General features: G+C 48.1%; 1 protein-coding gene across 2 annotated transcripts in view; it reads right to left on the bottom strand.

Annotated features, from left to right (window-relative positions):
• The window catches only part of GRIK4 (glutamate ionotropic receptor kainate type subunit 4), a 337,173-nt gene that overhangs the window by 150,982 nt on the left and 168,236 nt on the right, over nucleotides 1–17,955 (bottom strand). For both annotated transcript variants that reach the window (XM_032285175.1, XM_032285174.1), the window contains exons 6-7: nucleotides 10,613–10,791; nucleotides 5,869–5,922 (exon numbers count right to left, since the gene is read on the bottom strand). In XM_032285175.1, the coding sequence (XP_032141066.1) occupies nucleotides 5,869–5,922; nucleotides 10,613–10,791 (233 nt within the window). The remainder of the gene's footprint in view (nucleotides 1–5,868; nucleotides 5,923–10,612; nucleotides 10,792–17,955) is intronic.

A 17,955-nucleotide genomic window follows, 5' to 3' on the forward strand; every position in this document is an offset into this window, starting at 1 on the left:
GCCCTTGAATAATCTTATGGAAGGCTACTCACTGACCAGAAACATCCTCTTGGAACTTTAATTGAGTAAGAAATTCACTTCCATTGTGTGAAGCTATGAGATTTGGGGGTTTATCTGTGACAGCAGCTAGCCTTACCTACCAGGTACAGTGCTATCAGTAGCTAATTTTTAAATCTTACCAAGATTTTTAAAAGATGGATATTATTATTCGTCACATTTTATGTATGAGGACAGAGAACCCCCAAGGACCCCAGGGCCACACAGCTCAAAAGCTCCTGAACCAGGTATTTTCACCACTTCTGACTGATCGTAAGGACTTGATTTTTATACATCAGCTACTTTCTTTCATTATAAAGCTTCTTAATCACCAGGACTCTGGACTTCAATCATATGGTCTTGCTTCTTCCAATTTGCACACTTCAAATAGAAATAAAAACACATCTGACTACTTCACACCCATCAGGATGGCTATTATTTTTAAAAATGAAAAATAACAAGCATTGTCAAGGTTGCAAAGAAACTGGGACCTTTGTACATTGCTGACAGGAACGAAAAATGGTGCGGTCATTATGGAAAACGTTTGGTAGTTTCTCAATAAATAAACAAATAATTACTACGTGACCCAGTAATTCCACTCCTAGGCATATACACAAAAGGACTGAAAGCAGGGACTTGAACAGATATTTGCACACCCATGTTCATGCCAGCATTATTCACAATAGCCAAAAGGTGTAGGCAACCCAAGGGTCCATCAATGAATGAATGGATACAAAAACGTGGTGTGTATGTCTACATACACATGATATACTGTTCGGCCTTAAGAGGCAGGCAATTTTGATGTATGAGTGAACCTTAAAGACATAAGTCTAAGTAAACAAAGCCAAACACAAAAGGACAAATATTATATGATTCCACTTATATGAAATACCTAGAATAGTCATATCCATATAGAGAGAAATCAAAATGGTGGCTGCCGGGGGCTGGGAGGAAAAAGGAATGGGCAGTTTGTGTTTAATGGGTACACAAACTGAGCCAGAGTTTCATTTTGAAAAGATGAAAAATGGTCTGGAGGTGGATGGTATTGATGGTGGCACAAATACGTAAAAGTACGTAATGCCACTGAAAAGTGCTCTTAAATATGGTTACAACGGCAAATGTTATGTCATACATATTTTACCACAATAATAGAAAGCTTAAAAAAAAAAAAAAAGAAATGCAGGCCAGGAGCGGTGGCTCACACCTGTAAACCCAGCACTTTGGGAGGTCGAGGTGGGTAGATCACCTGAGGTCTGGAGTTTGAGACCAGCCTGATCAACATGGTGAAATTCTGTCTCCACTAAGAAAAAAAAAAAGCTGGAAGTGGTAGCATATGCCCATAATCCTAGCTACTCAGGAGGCTGAGGCAGGAGATTTGCTTGAACCTGGGAGGTAGAGGTTGCAGTGAGCCAAGATTGTGCCATTGCACTCCACCCTGGGCAAGAAGAGTGATACTCTGTCTCAAAAAGAAAAGAAAAGCAATTTCTGACACGTGCTACAACACGAATGAACCTAGAAAACATGCTAAGTGAAATAAACTAGACACGAAAAGATAAATATTGCATAATTCCATTTCTATAAGGCACCTAGCTAGAATAGGCAAATTCTTAGAGACGAAAATAACATGGAGGTTACCAGGGGCCATGGGGAGAGGGAATGGGGAGCTATGGCTTAATGGGTACAGAATTTCTGTTTGCCTTGATGAAGTTTTAGAAATATATAGTGGTGATGGTTGTACAACACTATCAATATAATTAATGCCACTAAACTGCAAACAAAGGCAGGCAGGCAGGTTGCTTTCTGGATGAGGGCAGGAACTAGTTCTCCGTGTTGGCACACTCCTGTATGCCAGGACTTTTTTATGACTTTGTACAGTAATTTTGTTTCTCTTGATTTGTTCCTTAATTAGTCCACTTCACTTTGGCCTGGGCTCTTGACCCCTTGCCTCAGTCTACCTGCCAGGACTTACTTCCACATAGTTGCTCTCCGTGTGCCTGACCTCTGGCCAAGTGCTATCAATTTACCTGTCGAGTTCTCATGATTTGGACCTCATAAGCTGACCCTCGGCCCCAGGGTTCCCACCTTGACCAGGTGTCATTGCCATCTATTGATCAGAGATTTGCTCTGCTGGACATGATTCCTGACCCACTAAAACCAGAAGCAGGGGCAAGAAGCTGTTTCACTGATCCAGTTTCTAACATCAGTGCCAAACACTCAGATCTCATTTTGAAATAGATAATATAAATAAAAGGCCAGGATGTCAGCTCACTGTTTCCTAGGACTTCACCTCCATACTTCCTGTCACTGACTTCCTCCTCTGTTCTGGAGAGGGCTGTCTGCTGCTCTCTCTCCTCCTGCAGAAGTGTCTCTCTCATTGTCTGATACCACACTGTCACCCTGTCACTGAGCCCACCTTCCCATGCACCAGAGATCTAGCCCTTCCCTGGACTTGCCCAGCTTCTTCCAGCTCTGCCTGTGTGACCCCCTAGAAGCCTCTACTCTCTCTGGCTCAGTTCCTCTTATTGCATCAGTCACCTCTGTCACCCAAGGCTCAAGGTTGGAACACTCACTCTTCCTGCTAGCCAGACCCTGACAGAGAGAGAAAAACTGTTTCTATAGGGTCAAATGAATTGATGGTTTAGAAGTTCAGTTCGTGATGGGTAATTTTGTCCCAATTCTTGTGATGGGTAATCAACTGATAGAATCCACAGCAGTCAACCTAATTCATTTATTACAGATGCCCTAAATCAATCACTTTTCTTTATGCCTGGACAGGAGTGAGGTATGGGCATTCGATCAATTACTCAGTAATTACTGACACAAATAAACCCTACAATGGTCGGTTCAGTCACACACAATAACTGTACTACCTAGTCCGATTTATCCTCTGGAAATAAATAAATGGCATTTTAAGAGTCACTTTCACAGGCCATTCATGGCTGGGCAGCAAAATAAGCATCCTCCATTCCCTTTAGCCCATGAGCGGCATCAGCTGGACCTCTTAAAATAATACCTTCCCCTAAATAATGTACTATTAGTGTCCACTTACAGAAGAGGTTCCTGGGGCTCAAAGAGGTGAAGTAACCTGCACAGGATCACACAGCCAGTAGCTAGTCAAACTAAAGTTTTAAGTCGTGAGTACCTACTGCCAAGGTCCGTGGCTTCCCCATTCACCATGCTTGTTCTCTAAAAGCCGATCTGAGGACCTACTGCATCGCTGTGGCAGAATTCAGAGTAATGAGACATGGTGGAGATCTCCAAGGAATTCAGAGAAAGTAGAATTAAGAATTAAAACCCAGTTGGCATCTGTATTGGGGAGAATAAACTGGGTAATGCAGAAGACAACTCATGACCCTCTGGATGAAGCCCCTCCCTCTGTAGCCCAAAACACCCACTGAGCCAGGCATGGTGGCTCACACCTATAAACCCAGCACTTTTGGAGGCCAAGGCTGGAAGATCACCTGAGGTCTGGAGTTTGAGACCAGCCTGGTCAATATGGTGAAATGCTGTTTCTACTAAAAATACAAAAATTAGCCAGGCGTGGTGGCACGTGCCTGTAATCCCAGCAACTCGGGAGGCTGAGGCAGGAGAATGGCTTGAACCCGGGAGGCAGAGGTTGCAGTGAGTCAAGATTGTGCCCCTGCACTTCAGCCTGGGTGACAGAGAGAGATTTTGCCTTAAAAAAAAATAAAAACAAACAAAAAACAAAATCACCAACTGTAACTGGGAAGAAAGCGTGGTCCCAAAAACAGTTTCTTTACTCCTGTTAGATGTCTGTCCCTTTTAGAAGGCCAACGCACTCATGAGAAGCTTCTAGAATATTCTCTCACTGGCGGATTTTTGCAACGGTTCTGCTTCTGTTTTCGTGACTATAATTAAGCCAGCTTCATTCATATAGTTACTTTCATTATGATTTCCCCTTGCAAACTTACAAACTGTTAATTCCAGGAGTCCTGTTAATTCCCAAAGCTCATCTCATCCATGCCCACCTAAAAGGGAGAAAAGCTCTTTGGAAGCTGAAAGCATCATGGAGCTATATATTTTTTTAAATACAATGCCTTAGAAACATGTAGTACTTTACTATTTGCATAAATGTTTACTTACAGAATTCCAGTTAATCCTCATAATCTTGTAAGGTTTCATATTCTCATCTTAAAAATGAGAAAACTGTGGTTCAGAGAGTCACTGCGACTCAACCAAAGCCTCACAGTGAGCTTAAGGCAGTCAGGACTTGACTCCAGGCCTCCTGACCTCATAGGCCAGTGCTTCTTCCACTAGAAAACATCATCACCATCGTTCTTACGGTTTCTATGAATGGGAAATACTGGTGCACTGTGGAGGATGCTGTCTTAAAAACCTCGAAGCAAAGCAACTCCACCTTATTCTGGTTACTATCCTAGGAACTCATATTCCAAATGAGTGGCTTCCTTCTATCTGCTAACTCATCCCAGCGACACCTCACTGCCCAGCTCCTTCCTCCTCTGCTGATGATGCCGGCCTAACTTAGGGAGCCTCTCTGGCAGGCTGGCACAGTGCACGCAGCCCCTGGCCTGCCTTTTCCCTCTCCTTCCTCTATTTCCCAGGCTCCCAAAATGGAACACAACTGTACTTTAATCTCTCTTTCCTTCTCTGCCAACTTGCCCAGGCTCCCCCAGATGCCTCCTGACTTTAAGCAAATGCTTTGCATTGCTCTGGGAATAGTCTAATCCTTTTTTCCCTTTTTACATATCAATGCTCTAATTTATAGCAGCAGTGTTAGGTAGGGAAAAAAAGAAACAAAGAAGTTCATCTGTTTTATGTTTTGAGGGGCATGAGGGGGGTTTCTGGGGTGCTGGTAATGCTCTATTTCTGGAGCTGTGTGCCGCTTACACAGGTGTGCTTACTTGGAGAGTTTTCTTAAGCTGTGCACATATAATATGTGTGGGTTTCATCTACATGCACTCGAGACTTCAGTGAAGGAGCCCAACAACGGAGCAGGTATTTTGACGGAGGTGGTGAACAAAGCATCTCTACTCAAGTCCAAGCAAAGGCTGAATGACTTCCTGGCAAGCCTCTTGTGGGAGTCCCTATACCAGAAGAAAGGTCACACTGAATTCCTCTAAGGTCTGTTTCAACTCTGAGAACAAAGGCCTGTCGGATGCTATGGGGTTAACAGTCCCACAGCAGCCCCCAGAAAGGACCGTTCATAGACACTGATGTACTCCTAATAGAGGTCTGTCCCTTTCAGAAAGACAACACACTCATGAGAAGCTTCTAGAGTATTCTCTCACTGGCAGATTTTTGCAATGGCTGTTTCTGTTTTCTTATTATTTAACCAGCATCACTCATATAGTTACTTTTCATCATGATTTTCCCTTGCAAACTTACAAACTGTTAATTCCGTTTGAGTCCTGTTAATTTCCAAAGTTCATCTCATCCACGCCCACTGGAAAAGAACAAGGATCTCAAGTCCATGCCTGTCTCTCTGGGCTGTCATCTCCTAAACCTCACAGGACAGTTTAGGACCCCTGATCCCTAAGTCCACGTAGAGACTGGACTGCAGGCCAGTAACTGGACCACCAAGGAGGCTCGTCCATCATGCTACAGCCCAGAATTTGCTTTATACTAGTGGCATTTGAATGGAGGCATTAGATTCCCCAAATCCTCATTCTCCTGTGGCTCAGAATTGTTGAGATGAGCATTTCCAGGATGCCCTGGCTCTCTGGTTAGCTTCTGCTGCTCTGCTTCTATTTCCCATACTCCTCATCTCCTGGGCTTCATCCCTCATAATCCACCAATCCTGACCACTGACAACACTCTCTTCCAAGGAGGTAAGCTATGAGAGTATCTTACCAGATTAGTGAAGATGTATGTGTAATAGGCTGACACCATCCCAAGTTCGGCTGCCTGCAAGGCGAAGAGAAGGAGATTAGAGAAGAAAACAACAACTCCCTTGAAGCAAATGAGCAGCAGGAGTTCCAAGTGCCTGCCATTTGTCTGGCCCACTGCCCCTTGGCACTGGGAAGAACAGAACATCTTGACTGGTTCTTATGTTGCCCTTGATCTTGGAGGATAGAGCACAGAAACTCTGGTCTCAAGAGCAGGGTCTCTCCACCTCCACCCGTCCCCCTACCCCTTATGGTGGCACGCGTAGTAGCTGATGTTCTTACACACAACATACTCCCATGATTATAGCCAGATATTACCCAAACCAAAATGACTTTTAGGGAAATGAAGCAAATAATAAGACAGACTACAATAATGATCTCCACAGCTATTAACAATAACAACGGCTAACACTCACCCACCGTTTAGTATGTGCCAGGCACTCTCAAGCATTCTACATGGAATAACTCTATGAGGTTGGCACTATTATTCCTCCCCAACCCCATTTTACAGCTGAGGAAACTGACACAACAAAAGGCTAAGTGACTTGTACAAGATCATGTGTCTCATTAATGGAAAAGATAAAAGCAAATCCAGGCAGCCTAACTTCACTGCTTTTATCCAAACTATACTCCCGCTTCACGACTGCGAAATTGATGGAACCACAAACACAACTCTCTTCAGGGCCCTGGCATAGATAAGAGAGTCCACAGGTTGTAGTAATGCAAATTAACTCCACTCCATCAGAGTGCAGGGGAGACTCATAAGGGTGTTCTTGAATCTGCAGTAACGTAGGAAACAAGTGACTCATTTGCAAACTTGGGTCCTTTATTCGTTGTAAGGAGTCAGTTGCCTGTGACATGCCTCTCCCTTGATCACAGCGCACCAGTGTGGCATCATTCCACAGTTGAGAATTGCTACATCAGAAGAGTCTCCCTTTTGTCTGATCATAAATACCCCTAGCCAATCTTCCCTGTCAGTGTGCCCGGCTTTGAGACAGGTGCTATAGAAACTGACAGGTAGATCAGGTAAATAACAAGTCCCACTCTCTCCAGGGCCCTCATCCCTCCTGACAGTTGGTTAGATTTTCATAATGTATCCTGCAGCCCTGGGGCACTGGGAGACCGTTTTTGTCATGACTACTGGGGTGGATGGAGTAGAAACCAGACCAAGGATGACTACATTTTTCCTCTCACATAGTGTTTAACTCCCAAGGAACTCAAATTATTTTGTGGGCATTCTTTTATTTTTTTCTTTGAGTCAAAGTCTCACTCTGTCACCCAGGCTGGAGTGCAGTGGTGCGATCTTGACTCACTGCAACCTCCGCCTCCCAGGTTAAAGCAATTCACCTGCCTCAGGCTCCCAGTAGCTGAAATTACAGGCACCCGCCACCATGCTGGCTAATTTTTGTATTTTTAGTAGAGACGGGGTTTTGCCACATTGGCCAGGCTGGTCTTGAACTTCTGACCTCAGGTGATCTACCCTCCTTGGCCTCCCAAAGTGCTGGGATTACAGGCTTGAGCCACTGTGCCTGGCCATTCTTATAGGAACCCTCACAGGCTCCCTGAGGAACAGGCTGGGGGTAATTCTATCACAGTTGTTTCAATGGGAAGCTCAAGGGCAAAGGCTCGGTGATGGGGGCAGGAGTCTCAGGGCACAATGGAGCTCAAGGCCTCTTTGGTGAGCTTCCTTCTTCCTCCAGGCCAAGCTCTATTTCCTCCTCCACTTTCGAGAGGATGATGTGGCAAGATGACCACCCCCATCCTATACCACACTACACGCACACACACTCATGCTGTCCAAGTAAGAGTGCTGCTGTGTCTCACCCATGCCTAGACGGATGCGACCCACTGAGTGAGCTCACTGCTTACAGTGATGGGCTGAGGGCAGAGGGCCCAGGATGGGGCACAGTTAGGGGTTAAAATCCATTTTGTGAAATCTGCTGTCCCAGAGATAAAAGACAAGAGATCCTTGGTTTTTAAGGCCTGATTTCTAGGTAAACATGGAGTTCGTTGCTGGAACAGCCGCTCAATAAAGTCAGGGATTACGCTGCAAATCCTCCTGAAATCATGAGACGGCAGAGTGCTGACAGGCTCCAGGGGCTGGGCTCCCACGTGCACACGGAGTCTCCCAGAGGCCCCGTGCACTCTCTGCTCACTCTGCTTCCCATCCGTACTGAGGTCCTGCAAGGCCCTGTTGCGCCCTCCTGGAGGGAGGAGTATGGAGCCCGAGGGAAGCATGAGGACAGAGGTCAGGCCTGATAGAACACCTGCCTGCCTGGGCCACTGGGACGATGGCAAATGGGAAAAGGTAACAGGCTCTCCCGAAGCCTTGTTGCCCATTGATCAGTTTGGTTCCAAGGTCACAGGAGTTGGGACTAACAGGTGGGCTCAGGAAGGACAGCCCTGGGGCGTCAAGCAGAACCATTTGCTAATAATGATCACTATACTACAGGCAGAGCTTCCTTCGAAAGCACAGCCACAAACAAAAACCCACAAAGCGCTTTTAATTAACATACCCACCATTGGCAAGGGTGCTATAAGACACCTATGTGCTGCTGGCAAAAGTGTAAACTGTTACAGCCTTTCTAAAATGCAATCTGGCAAATCATATCAGAATCCTTAAAAGCATGCATACCTTTAACTCAGTCACTCCACTCCTAGAAATTTATGCTGGGGAAATATTCATGAATACGCATAAAGATTTATGTACAAAGATGTGCACCCTGAGCATTATTTATTGTAGCAAAAGATCTGAAACAACCTGTATCTCCAACAATAAAGTGATGGTTAAATAAATTATGGGACATCTGTATAATAGGAAATGATGCAGCCATTAAAATATTTGTAGAAAAATGTTTAATGACATGGTGAAAATGCGTGGGATAGAATTAAGTGGGGAGAAAAGCGCTTACATCAAAGTTTCTGCAGTATGCCAATAATTTGGGGGGGATATGTGTCTGTAAAGCAGAAAAAATAGACATCGAAATTTAACAGTGCTTAAATAGCTGTGGGTAATAGGACTGGGAATAATTTTTAGTTTCTTCTAGCACTTTCTTTTCTATACGTCCCAAAATTTCAACAATGAACTGGTAATACTGTTAGAATAAAAAAAATAATAACTCAACATCGTATGCTGGGAGGCACGGAGGGTGGGAGGCCGGCCCGCAGAGGCTTCTACCTAGGGCTGTTCAGGCAGGCTCCAGCCACCGCAGGGCGAACCTGCGTATTCTGAGCTGCCCTCCCCATGGGTGTTGGAGGGACTTCTATCTACTAAGCTGAAGCTCTCACTCCCTGTTCCCAACCTTCCCTAAAGAGGATCCCTCTCCTCCCCTGAAACTTAGAGGAGCTTTTCCACCCTTAATGACTTCATTGATCATAGCTGCAGGCATAAGAGAAGAAAGAGAAAAAGGAAAAAAGTAGAAAAATGCTCTGTTTCGGGATGTGTGTGTGTGTGTCAGAGAGAAAGGGAGAGAGAAAGAAAGAGAGAGAGAATGTGAGTTGGGTATACGCACACAGACAGACATGGCTTTGGAGCTCTGGAAGATTACTATAGCAACAGGCTGAAGGGACAGCCCTCAGTACTGAGAGAACTCATTCAAATCTCTTATTAACTCTGAGACAAACACGAGCTGGGGAGGGGCGCCTGGGAGGGAGGAAGGGAAGCAGACAATCATCTGAATGTCTTCAGCTCCTCACAGCTTGGCAGAGGTTAACGAGGAGCCCCGCTCCCCCAGTAGAAGACAGCAGGTTGTGTTTAAATGTGCAATTAAAATGGCATTAGAAGAGGCCAGTGGGCCTGGAGAGGTCAAGGGAGCCACCAAGGAGCCTGGAAGCGGGTCCCATTCTCTCCGAGGTTCATGCCCGGCCCAGCCACCAGCTCAGGAACTGGCGTCAGGTGACTCTGATGCTGCCCAGCTATTTTCAGCTGTTTGTCCTGTGTGGGGCCCCCAGGCTCCTGACTTATCTCTCTCTCTCTCGGACCAGCCTTGCTCAGAGACCTGGTTTGCTTCCAGTGTGCATGTTCTGATGCAGGGGCTGGCACTGCCCCTCCAACTCCGGGAGCATAGGAGACACTACCTGATTTGCAGGTAAGAGTGGGCTGTGCAGGCTTGGCCCTGCTCCCCCTAGAGCTGAGCCCTGGATGCATCTGCTCATCTCCCAGGGTCTCAGTTTCTTCATCTCTGGGGTAAGACGTTCTACCTACCTCACGTCATTGCTGAGAGCTCTACGCTGGGAGATTGACTACACAGAAGCGCTGTGTAAACTATTGTGCACCACGTCAGGATTAAAGACAGAGGTGGCATTCAGCAGTACACACTGGTGTGAAGGTCCTATTGTCAAACTATGGAAACATTTCCATACCATTTGGCAAACAGCCTCTGCCCAAGCCCCTTGGGCACCCCACCCTGGCCCCTCCTAGGAACCCGCAGGCCTCTCCACAGAACCCTTACCAGGGCCTAGGTTTGGCAGCGTCACAGTGTCTCTGTGCCTACTGCTCTGCTGCCCGAGTGCTGAAAACGATATCACCCTCACCCTGCTTTCTTCTTTCGGTTTGAGGGAACTACCCATTAAAACAGGAGCACAGACAGAGGTTTGTCAGGGTTCAGGTCCAGCCCGGGGCTCCAGAGCCTAAGCTCAGGAGGACCCTCAAGGCAAGGAAGGAGGAGGGTGGGAGCTCAGCAGGGGAGGGGAGAGAGGGAGGCTCCCACCTTCAGGAGGATGGTGTGGGACATGGAGGCGTTGGCATGGATGATGATGGTGGCGGTCTTGTCGTCCCGGATCTCCTTGAGGAGGGGCGTGGGGTCCCGGGTGTCATCCAGCATGCGGACGGACAGCGTGTCCTTGGAGATGAGGAATTGCCGGAGCAGCTTCTCTAGGTTTAAAAGGCCTGGAGGGGAGAGAGGTTGAAGCTCCTGAGGGTCCACAGAGCTGCCTCAAGAAACACCTGGGCAGAAACAGGAAGGCAAGGAGATGTGGGCTGGAAGTGGGGTAGGGGGTCTGGCCCCATCGCCAGCATTAAGGAGCCAGATCATAACCTGAGCAGGTCTCTCAGCCTCTGTGGGCTTCAATGATCCCATCTAAAATAAAAGAACATTCCTGAGCCCATCACCTCCCCTGTCTCCCTCAAGAAACTTCTTTTAAGGTAAAGATGGAAGCTCCCTTGGGTGGAATAAGAGAATTCTTCTTCCTCCCCACCACCCTCAAAAGCCGGACATCATGCACCGAGACCAAGACCTGAGTTAAGAGACCACCAGACCTGAATCTGCTTCCCCAATTCAAGAACCTCTCCATGTGGCCAGTTGTCTTGGCCTCAGTTTCCTCATCTGAGAAGTTAGAATTATCACAGCAGCCAGCACTCAGGTCCAAGGCAAGGATTACAGGAGGCCATGTATGAAGGGCTCAGGACCGAGCCTCGGACACGATAAACCCTCATCAGTGTTACACTGGGCTCTGTGAGAGCCTTTGTTTTCATTTTGGAGGTGGAGGAGCAATTCCCTCAAGATCCCAAGGCTCAGAAAACAGATCTAGCAAAACACTTTGAACTCCTCAGAGCCTCGTGGCTGCATTAAGACAAAGTATTACCATGATCATAAGAGAACAGGCTTTGAACTGCACTCCAGCAGGCAAGAATCTGGGCCCAAAACAAAACAGAAAAAAGGGACTGTGCACTAAGTACTCCCCCTGCTCTCCTTCACTCCCTCCTCTTCCACCCACCCGCTATTTGAGGCCTAGGGCACTGGTGGGAGGAGGGGTTCCAGAATGACGTCACTCAGACAAGAGGGTCTTAATTCTGCCTTGTCTTTGGAAAGGCATGCCAGCCAAGAGACAGTATGTGTGTATGGGTAAGGGGCGGGAAATGTGGCGGGTGGAGGTGATGTGGGGGTGCAGGAGGCAGAGTGTGGTCTCAATTCCTAAGGAAAGAGACATCGCGTAGGTGTTTGCTCCCGAAAGCAATGACAAGGGCAACATTTATCAAATGCTTATTGTGCTCCAGTTAATGTGCTACACATTTTACATGGCTTATCTCATGTAAGTCCTCACAACAATCCCATAAAGCACTATAATCCCCAGCACAGAGGAGAATCGGAAGGAGGACGAACAAGTGGCCTCACACACTGGGATGGTGAGGGAAAGGTTGGCTTTCTTTTTTTGGGGGGGTAGGGACGGAGTCTCATTCTGTCACCCAGGCTGGAGTGCAGTGGCGTGATCTCGGCTCACTGCAACCTCCGCCTCCCAGGTTCAGGCGATTCTCCTGCCTCAGCCTCCTGAGTAGCTGGGATTACAGGCGCACGCGCCACCATGCCCGGCTAAACTTTTTTTTTATTTTTAGTAGAGATGGGGTTTTACCATGTTGGTCAGGCCAGTCTTGAACTTCTGACCTCATGATCTGCCGGCCTTGGCCTCCCTAAGTCCTGGAATTGCAAGCATGAGCCACTGCGCCTGGCCCAGGGTTGGCTTTCTAGCCAATCCAAGGCCCCATGCTGCTAGTTTCTGTACTGGCTGATGGGATGGATATTCAACTCGGGGATGGCTTGACTATAAGCCCAGAAGACTCTTTCCTGCATAGGTTACTCACTGCCCAGGCCAAAAGGAGGAAGAGCATCTCATCCACTTCCTTGCGTTGCAGAAGGGTGACATGACTTGCTCAGCACACAGAGACACAGGGACACAGCTGGGACCAGAATTCTGATCTACGTTTTCTGAATTCCATCCAACCCACTGCCCATGAGACTGGGCTGCCTCTGAGGACAAACTCAGCTGGAGGCAGTGGGCACAGTGCCCGGGAAGACCCAGAGACACGCGTCTCAGGACTTAGGGGAGGCAAGCCGATGCCTGGTGTGTGTCTGTGCTTTTTTTCACAGAATGGAGAGGGTGGTGGAGTTGGAGCCCAAGGGCCTGGCCTGATAGAGACAGAAACTCTGGGAAGGTGCTGCCAACCCCTGTCTTCCTGTCACCTGTTCTGAGAAGGCTTTCCAGGGAGCTGGAGGCTGTGGCAGGCCAGGGAGAAGCTCTGGGAAGATCTGTTATTTATAAAGAGGCTTCAGAAATAACACAGCTGTGCAAACCACAACACTGGCCTTTCCTCTCTTCCCTGACAGGGTCTCGGTTGAGACTTGTAAAGACCCACTGCCACCGCCATCTGTGCCCCTCCCAGCCCCTCACCAACAGCCCCCACAACAGCAGCACTGATGTGCCGGGTTACTCTCTGCTGATCCTGATCCCAAAGCTCTGGATTCAAGCTCGGGGTCAGCCCTCCTTGGCTATGTGACCTTGAGAAGTCATCTAACCTCTTCAAGGATCCATTCTTTATCTGTAGAATGGGCAAAGGAGGGTGAGAATTTAATGTGATCACATGAGAAAGCCCGTCAGGAAGTGAAATGCACTGCCTCGATATCACTCCTGAACTTACTCATCCCAGAAGTGCTCCAAGGGCAGGCACGGTGAGGCAGATGAAGAGTCAGGAAAGAACGCCTCTGTTCAACCAGCACTTCCCGGCATGTCCTGAGTGCCAGGCACTGTGCAGACAGGACACCAGGCAGAGAAGATGGGTCACACACAGTCCCTGCCTTTAGGAGCGTAGGATCCCAGCACTAGCACCTAAGTTGATGATGAAGTTCAAATTACATCCCTGTTTTGTTTGGCAGCGTGAATTTAATCTTTTTTTTTTTTGTTTTTTTAGAGGGCAGCCTCATTTTGTCCTACATGTAAAATGGACAGTATTTACCGCCTCTTCCTCAGAGATGATGTGAAAAGCTAACTGCTACCAGGTAGGACAAGGGTCTGGGTGCCTGATCCAAAAGACACTCTAACAAGGAGGTGGAGGAAGGCCATGGAGCTGGGGCACCCACAGTCTTAGCTATCTCCTGAGCAGGCTGTGGGTGAGGGCACCCCACAGTTTGGAGGGGTGAACAAGGGGCGGGGGTGGCAGAGGTAAACCCCCTGGGTCCTAGAATGGTGCATGGAGAATCTTTGGAGCCTGGCTGGGAAAGAGGCCAAATCCCCTGGGATTCTTCAGACAGGCAATGAAATTCAGTGGGACGAGACAGGGCAGGCTGGGGTATGACAGTAGGATTATGCACAGCGTGGTGAGGCCTGGCAAAGGCCGCCGGGGATGCTTTATTCCTTTACAAATGGCAGGTGCACACAGCTCCCAGGGAAAGAGAGCCCCCCAGATGTCAGATAAACTGGGGATCTGTTCCAATCAATTCCCAGCCTGCTACCCCTTGGGGAGTTCTGCTCTCCTTTAAACAAAGAACAGCATCATTCTCCATCCCATACAACATGCTCTGTGTGCTGAGACACAGGGCAGGGACAGGGGAGGGGAGGAGGCGGTGAGTCCTCTGGGAGGTCCACATCCCACTCAGAATTGCCTGTCAGTCAGTTGTTCCATTTCCTAACCTGGCACAGAACAAAGAGTCCAATGTGGGGACATGAGTGCCAACCCCATCACTGCCAGGCAGGTTACTGTGGCAACGGCCCCACCCCTCTGTGCCTCAGTTTCCTTTTCTGTGGAATTAGGGTAATGACTACATTACAGGGTCATTACGAGGATGGCAGATACAAGGGGCTTAACAAATCTTGTTTCCCGCTCACCCCCAACTGCCCTTCACCCTGTCTTCTCCTTGAAACCTTCTCTCCATTCTTCAGCCTCCACTTCCTTCTCACTTCTCCCACCTCTTACAGAATTATCCAACCCACCAAAGGTAGCCTTGTTTTTTGTTGTTGTTGTTTTGTTTTTGTTTGAGACAGAATCTTGCTTTGTCGCCAGGCTGGAATGGAGTGCAGTGGCATGATCTGGGCTCACTGCAACCTCCACTTCCAGAGTTCAAGTGATTCCCCTGCCTCAGCCTCCTGAGAAGCTGGGGCTACAGGCACGCACCACCACGCCCAGTTAAGTTTTTGTATTTTAGCAGAGATGGGGTTTCACCACATTGGCCAGGATGGTCTCAATCTCCTGACCTTGTGATCCACCTGTCTTGGCCTCCCAAAGTGCTGGAATTACAGGTGTGAGCCACCGCACCTGGCTGACAGCCTTGGTTTTAAACCACAGAACGTATTTGAGAGCACATATATGTGCATGTATGTATATGTGTGTGTGTGTGTGTGTGTGTGTATGTGTATATATTTATAATACAGTAAATGCATCAATGATTTCAGTGTTAGGTAGGGAGCCCACTTCAGACTTCCCTGAACATCCGCAGTGCAGGCAGGGTGCATGGTGCTTGCTGGACTGGAGTGCTGTAGAGACTGCGGGGAAAGAAAGTAACTGCATCCTAACAGGTCAGGGGAGCAGCAGTGCCAGGCAGGAACTGTCACCGTCTCACGTGAGGAGCAGTGCCTGACTTGAGTGCCTGGCCAGAGGGAGAATGGGAAGGACTGTGATGAGGCAGGCTAGCTCTTGGCAGACTCAAGGACTAAACCCAGGAGTAATGAGGAAATGGAAGTCATAGGGAGACAGACTCCAGCTCAACGTAAGGAAGAACCCTTCCTTTATGATGCTGTGGGCTGCCCATGAGGTAGTGAGTTCCCCATCACTGGAAGTAGTCAAGGAAAGACTGAAGCCCCTCTTGAGGATCATTGTGGAGAGAATTAAACCAGTGGATGGAAAGTAGAACAAGAAAAACATTGACATCTTTCCAGCCCAGAGATCCACTAATTTTATGAATCAGAAGAGGATACTTTTTAATTCTCGGCAGTGGGAGAAATTTACATTAGGAAAAGTGTAGTTTAGTTACATTGAGAGAATATTAAGAGTTTTCAGGGCAGTTTGGCATTTTCCGATTGTCATTCTCCTCACCCTTATCTATTTAACGGAACTAAAGGGATTCACCAAAGGCAGCTGCCATCACAGGGGTTAAAAGCTGCTCTCTTCCCCACACCCCATCCACTTCCACCCTCACCCTCCTTTCCTTCGGGACCCATGGCCCAGCAGCAAGCCTGCCTGTCTGCCAAGTCTAAGGCTGAGAAGGGCCTAGGGAACCTATTAGCCTTGCTCAGGATGCAGCAGGACGGATCGATGAGAGACTCAGCAGGCAGGCTGTTCTGGGAGGAAGGAGGGTGGTTGGTTGCTGGAAGTAGAACGCAGGGGCCAAAAGGGGTGGAAGGAGGATGTTGAGGCAGGGAAAGGCACAGCCAGGGGTGGGCACCTCTGCAGGACAAGGACACCATGATCTAAGTGACGGGTCTGCAGGGAAAACAGAGGACCCCTGTTATCAAAAAAATATTACAAAAATAAACGCCTCTTTCAACCAGCTTCCTGCCCTCTCTACTGGCTGGAGTAGTTCCTTGGTCCTGGACCAGCACTGTTCAACCTTGTGGGAAGTAGCTCATGTAATACTGACCTCAGCAGACTGTGATGAGGATTTAATGAGATAGTATAAATTCAATATGGCACAGTGTCCTAAACCTAAACCTTGCCCTTCCCCTTGCCAGGTGCCCATGCCTCGGGATGTGTGGCAGTTGGACCTCTTCCACAGAGCAAACCCTGACTGGAGGGACAAGATGAGGGTCCAAGGTGTCCCCAGGTGGGGAAAGGGCACAGAACAAGTTCAAGTTCTGGGATGATGTATTTTATCTGCATCTAAGCTTGGCTCCAGGAACAGGAAGGGAAGGGAACTAGCGGGGCAGGAGGAGGAGAGGGAGAGAGGAGCCAGCTGAGGCTTCTTGCTCATGCAGCCCGCAGGTGGTCGTGCTTGGTCACTGAGGCTGTCTCTTCTAAAACGGCAAGAATGGGTGCGGGAAGACCCCAGCCTCTGTGTTCCCATCAGCCTCCTGATTTTAGGATGTGTGTCCAGCTTGGGCCTCAGCTACTGGGGCCAGGCAGGCATCCCTGCTCTGAGAATAAGCTTCACTGTTTCCTAAACTCCTTCACATACACAGCTGATTTAATCCTCACGGCTGCCCTGGGAGGTGGGTGTTATCATCCCTGAGAAAAGATATAATTGGTGTGGTGGGAGAGAACCAGTGACCAAGATCATAGGGTCACAGGTCCTGGGACAGGCCAGGATCCAAACCCAGCTTATCTGATTCCACATTCTGGTTCCTGATACATGGGATGGTCTCAGTCCCCCTGTACTACAGGAAAGATGGTCCCTCACCTCTCTCTCTTCTTTAGGAGAGCCGGGAGAGAAGGTAGCAAGAATCATGTAACCTTGAAAACAGAGTTAATCTCTCTTTTCTTCTGCATGTAATCAGAATGTTAATAAAGCCCATCTTACATGGTTAGCATGAACTATATGGTTTAAATAAGAGAATCTAAAATTTAAATGAGATAATATAAAAACCCTTAGCATGGTTTTGGGCACGTAGTAAGTGCTCTGTAATGGGAGGACTATGACCTTCCTGGTATCAGCACAGAGCTGCATGGTGAATTTTGTATCATGATGAGCAAAGGACCTCCCACAGGGCCTCCTGGGGTCGGCACGGGAAAGGCCCACTACCATCTTGGTTACTTTTCCAGGGCCTTGGGTATCACTGCCTACTCCCCATCCTCCACCCCCACTGCCACAACCAGAGTTCCAGGATAAAATAACAGTAATTAAATGTGGTATTCTGTTCTGGGCCCAGTTACTTTCCCATCCAATTACCTCAACAGACATTATTATTACACTGTGACACAGGAGAAAGTTAAAGCCCAGAGAGGCAGATTGACCTGCTTCATGTCACACAGCTCCCAAGCGGTGGAGCAGCTTGGCTGACTCCAGCATCCTGTGGTTCTCTTTGGCAGCACATCCTCCCCAAGAGCAGGGACTGCCTCGAGATCCAAGTCTGCTCCTCTTCAGCAGCCTGGGCCACGTTTGGTGAACACAGGGCTGGTAGGAGGACAGGGCTGGACCTCGGCTGACTCTTGCTCCTGGGTCTGGCCTCGCCTCATTTGAAAGAGATCAGAGGAAGGAAGGAAAGGAAAACGCATGTGTGCCGAGCATTTCCACGGTGTGGACTCTGTGTTATTTACTCTCCAGGTCTCATCCTATTTAATCCCCTCAGCCATCCTGGGAGGGAGGTTTCACTACTGCCATTTTACAGATGAGACAACAGAGGTAGAGGGTAA

The sequence above is a fragment of the Sapajus apella genome, unplaced genomic scaffold, assembly GCF_009761245.1.
Source record: "Sapajus apella isolate SASKATOON/1434 unplaced genomic scaffold, GSC_monkey_1.0 scaffold16, whole genome shotgun sequence".
Taxonomy (NCBI): Eukaryota; Metazoa; Chordata; class Mammalia; order Primates; family Cebidae; genus Sapajus; species Sapajus apella.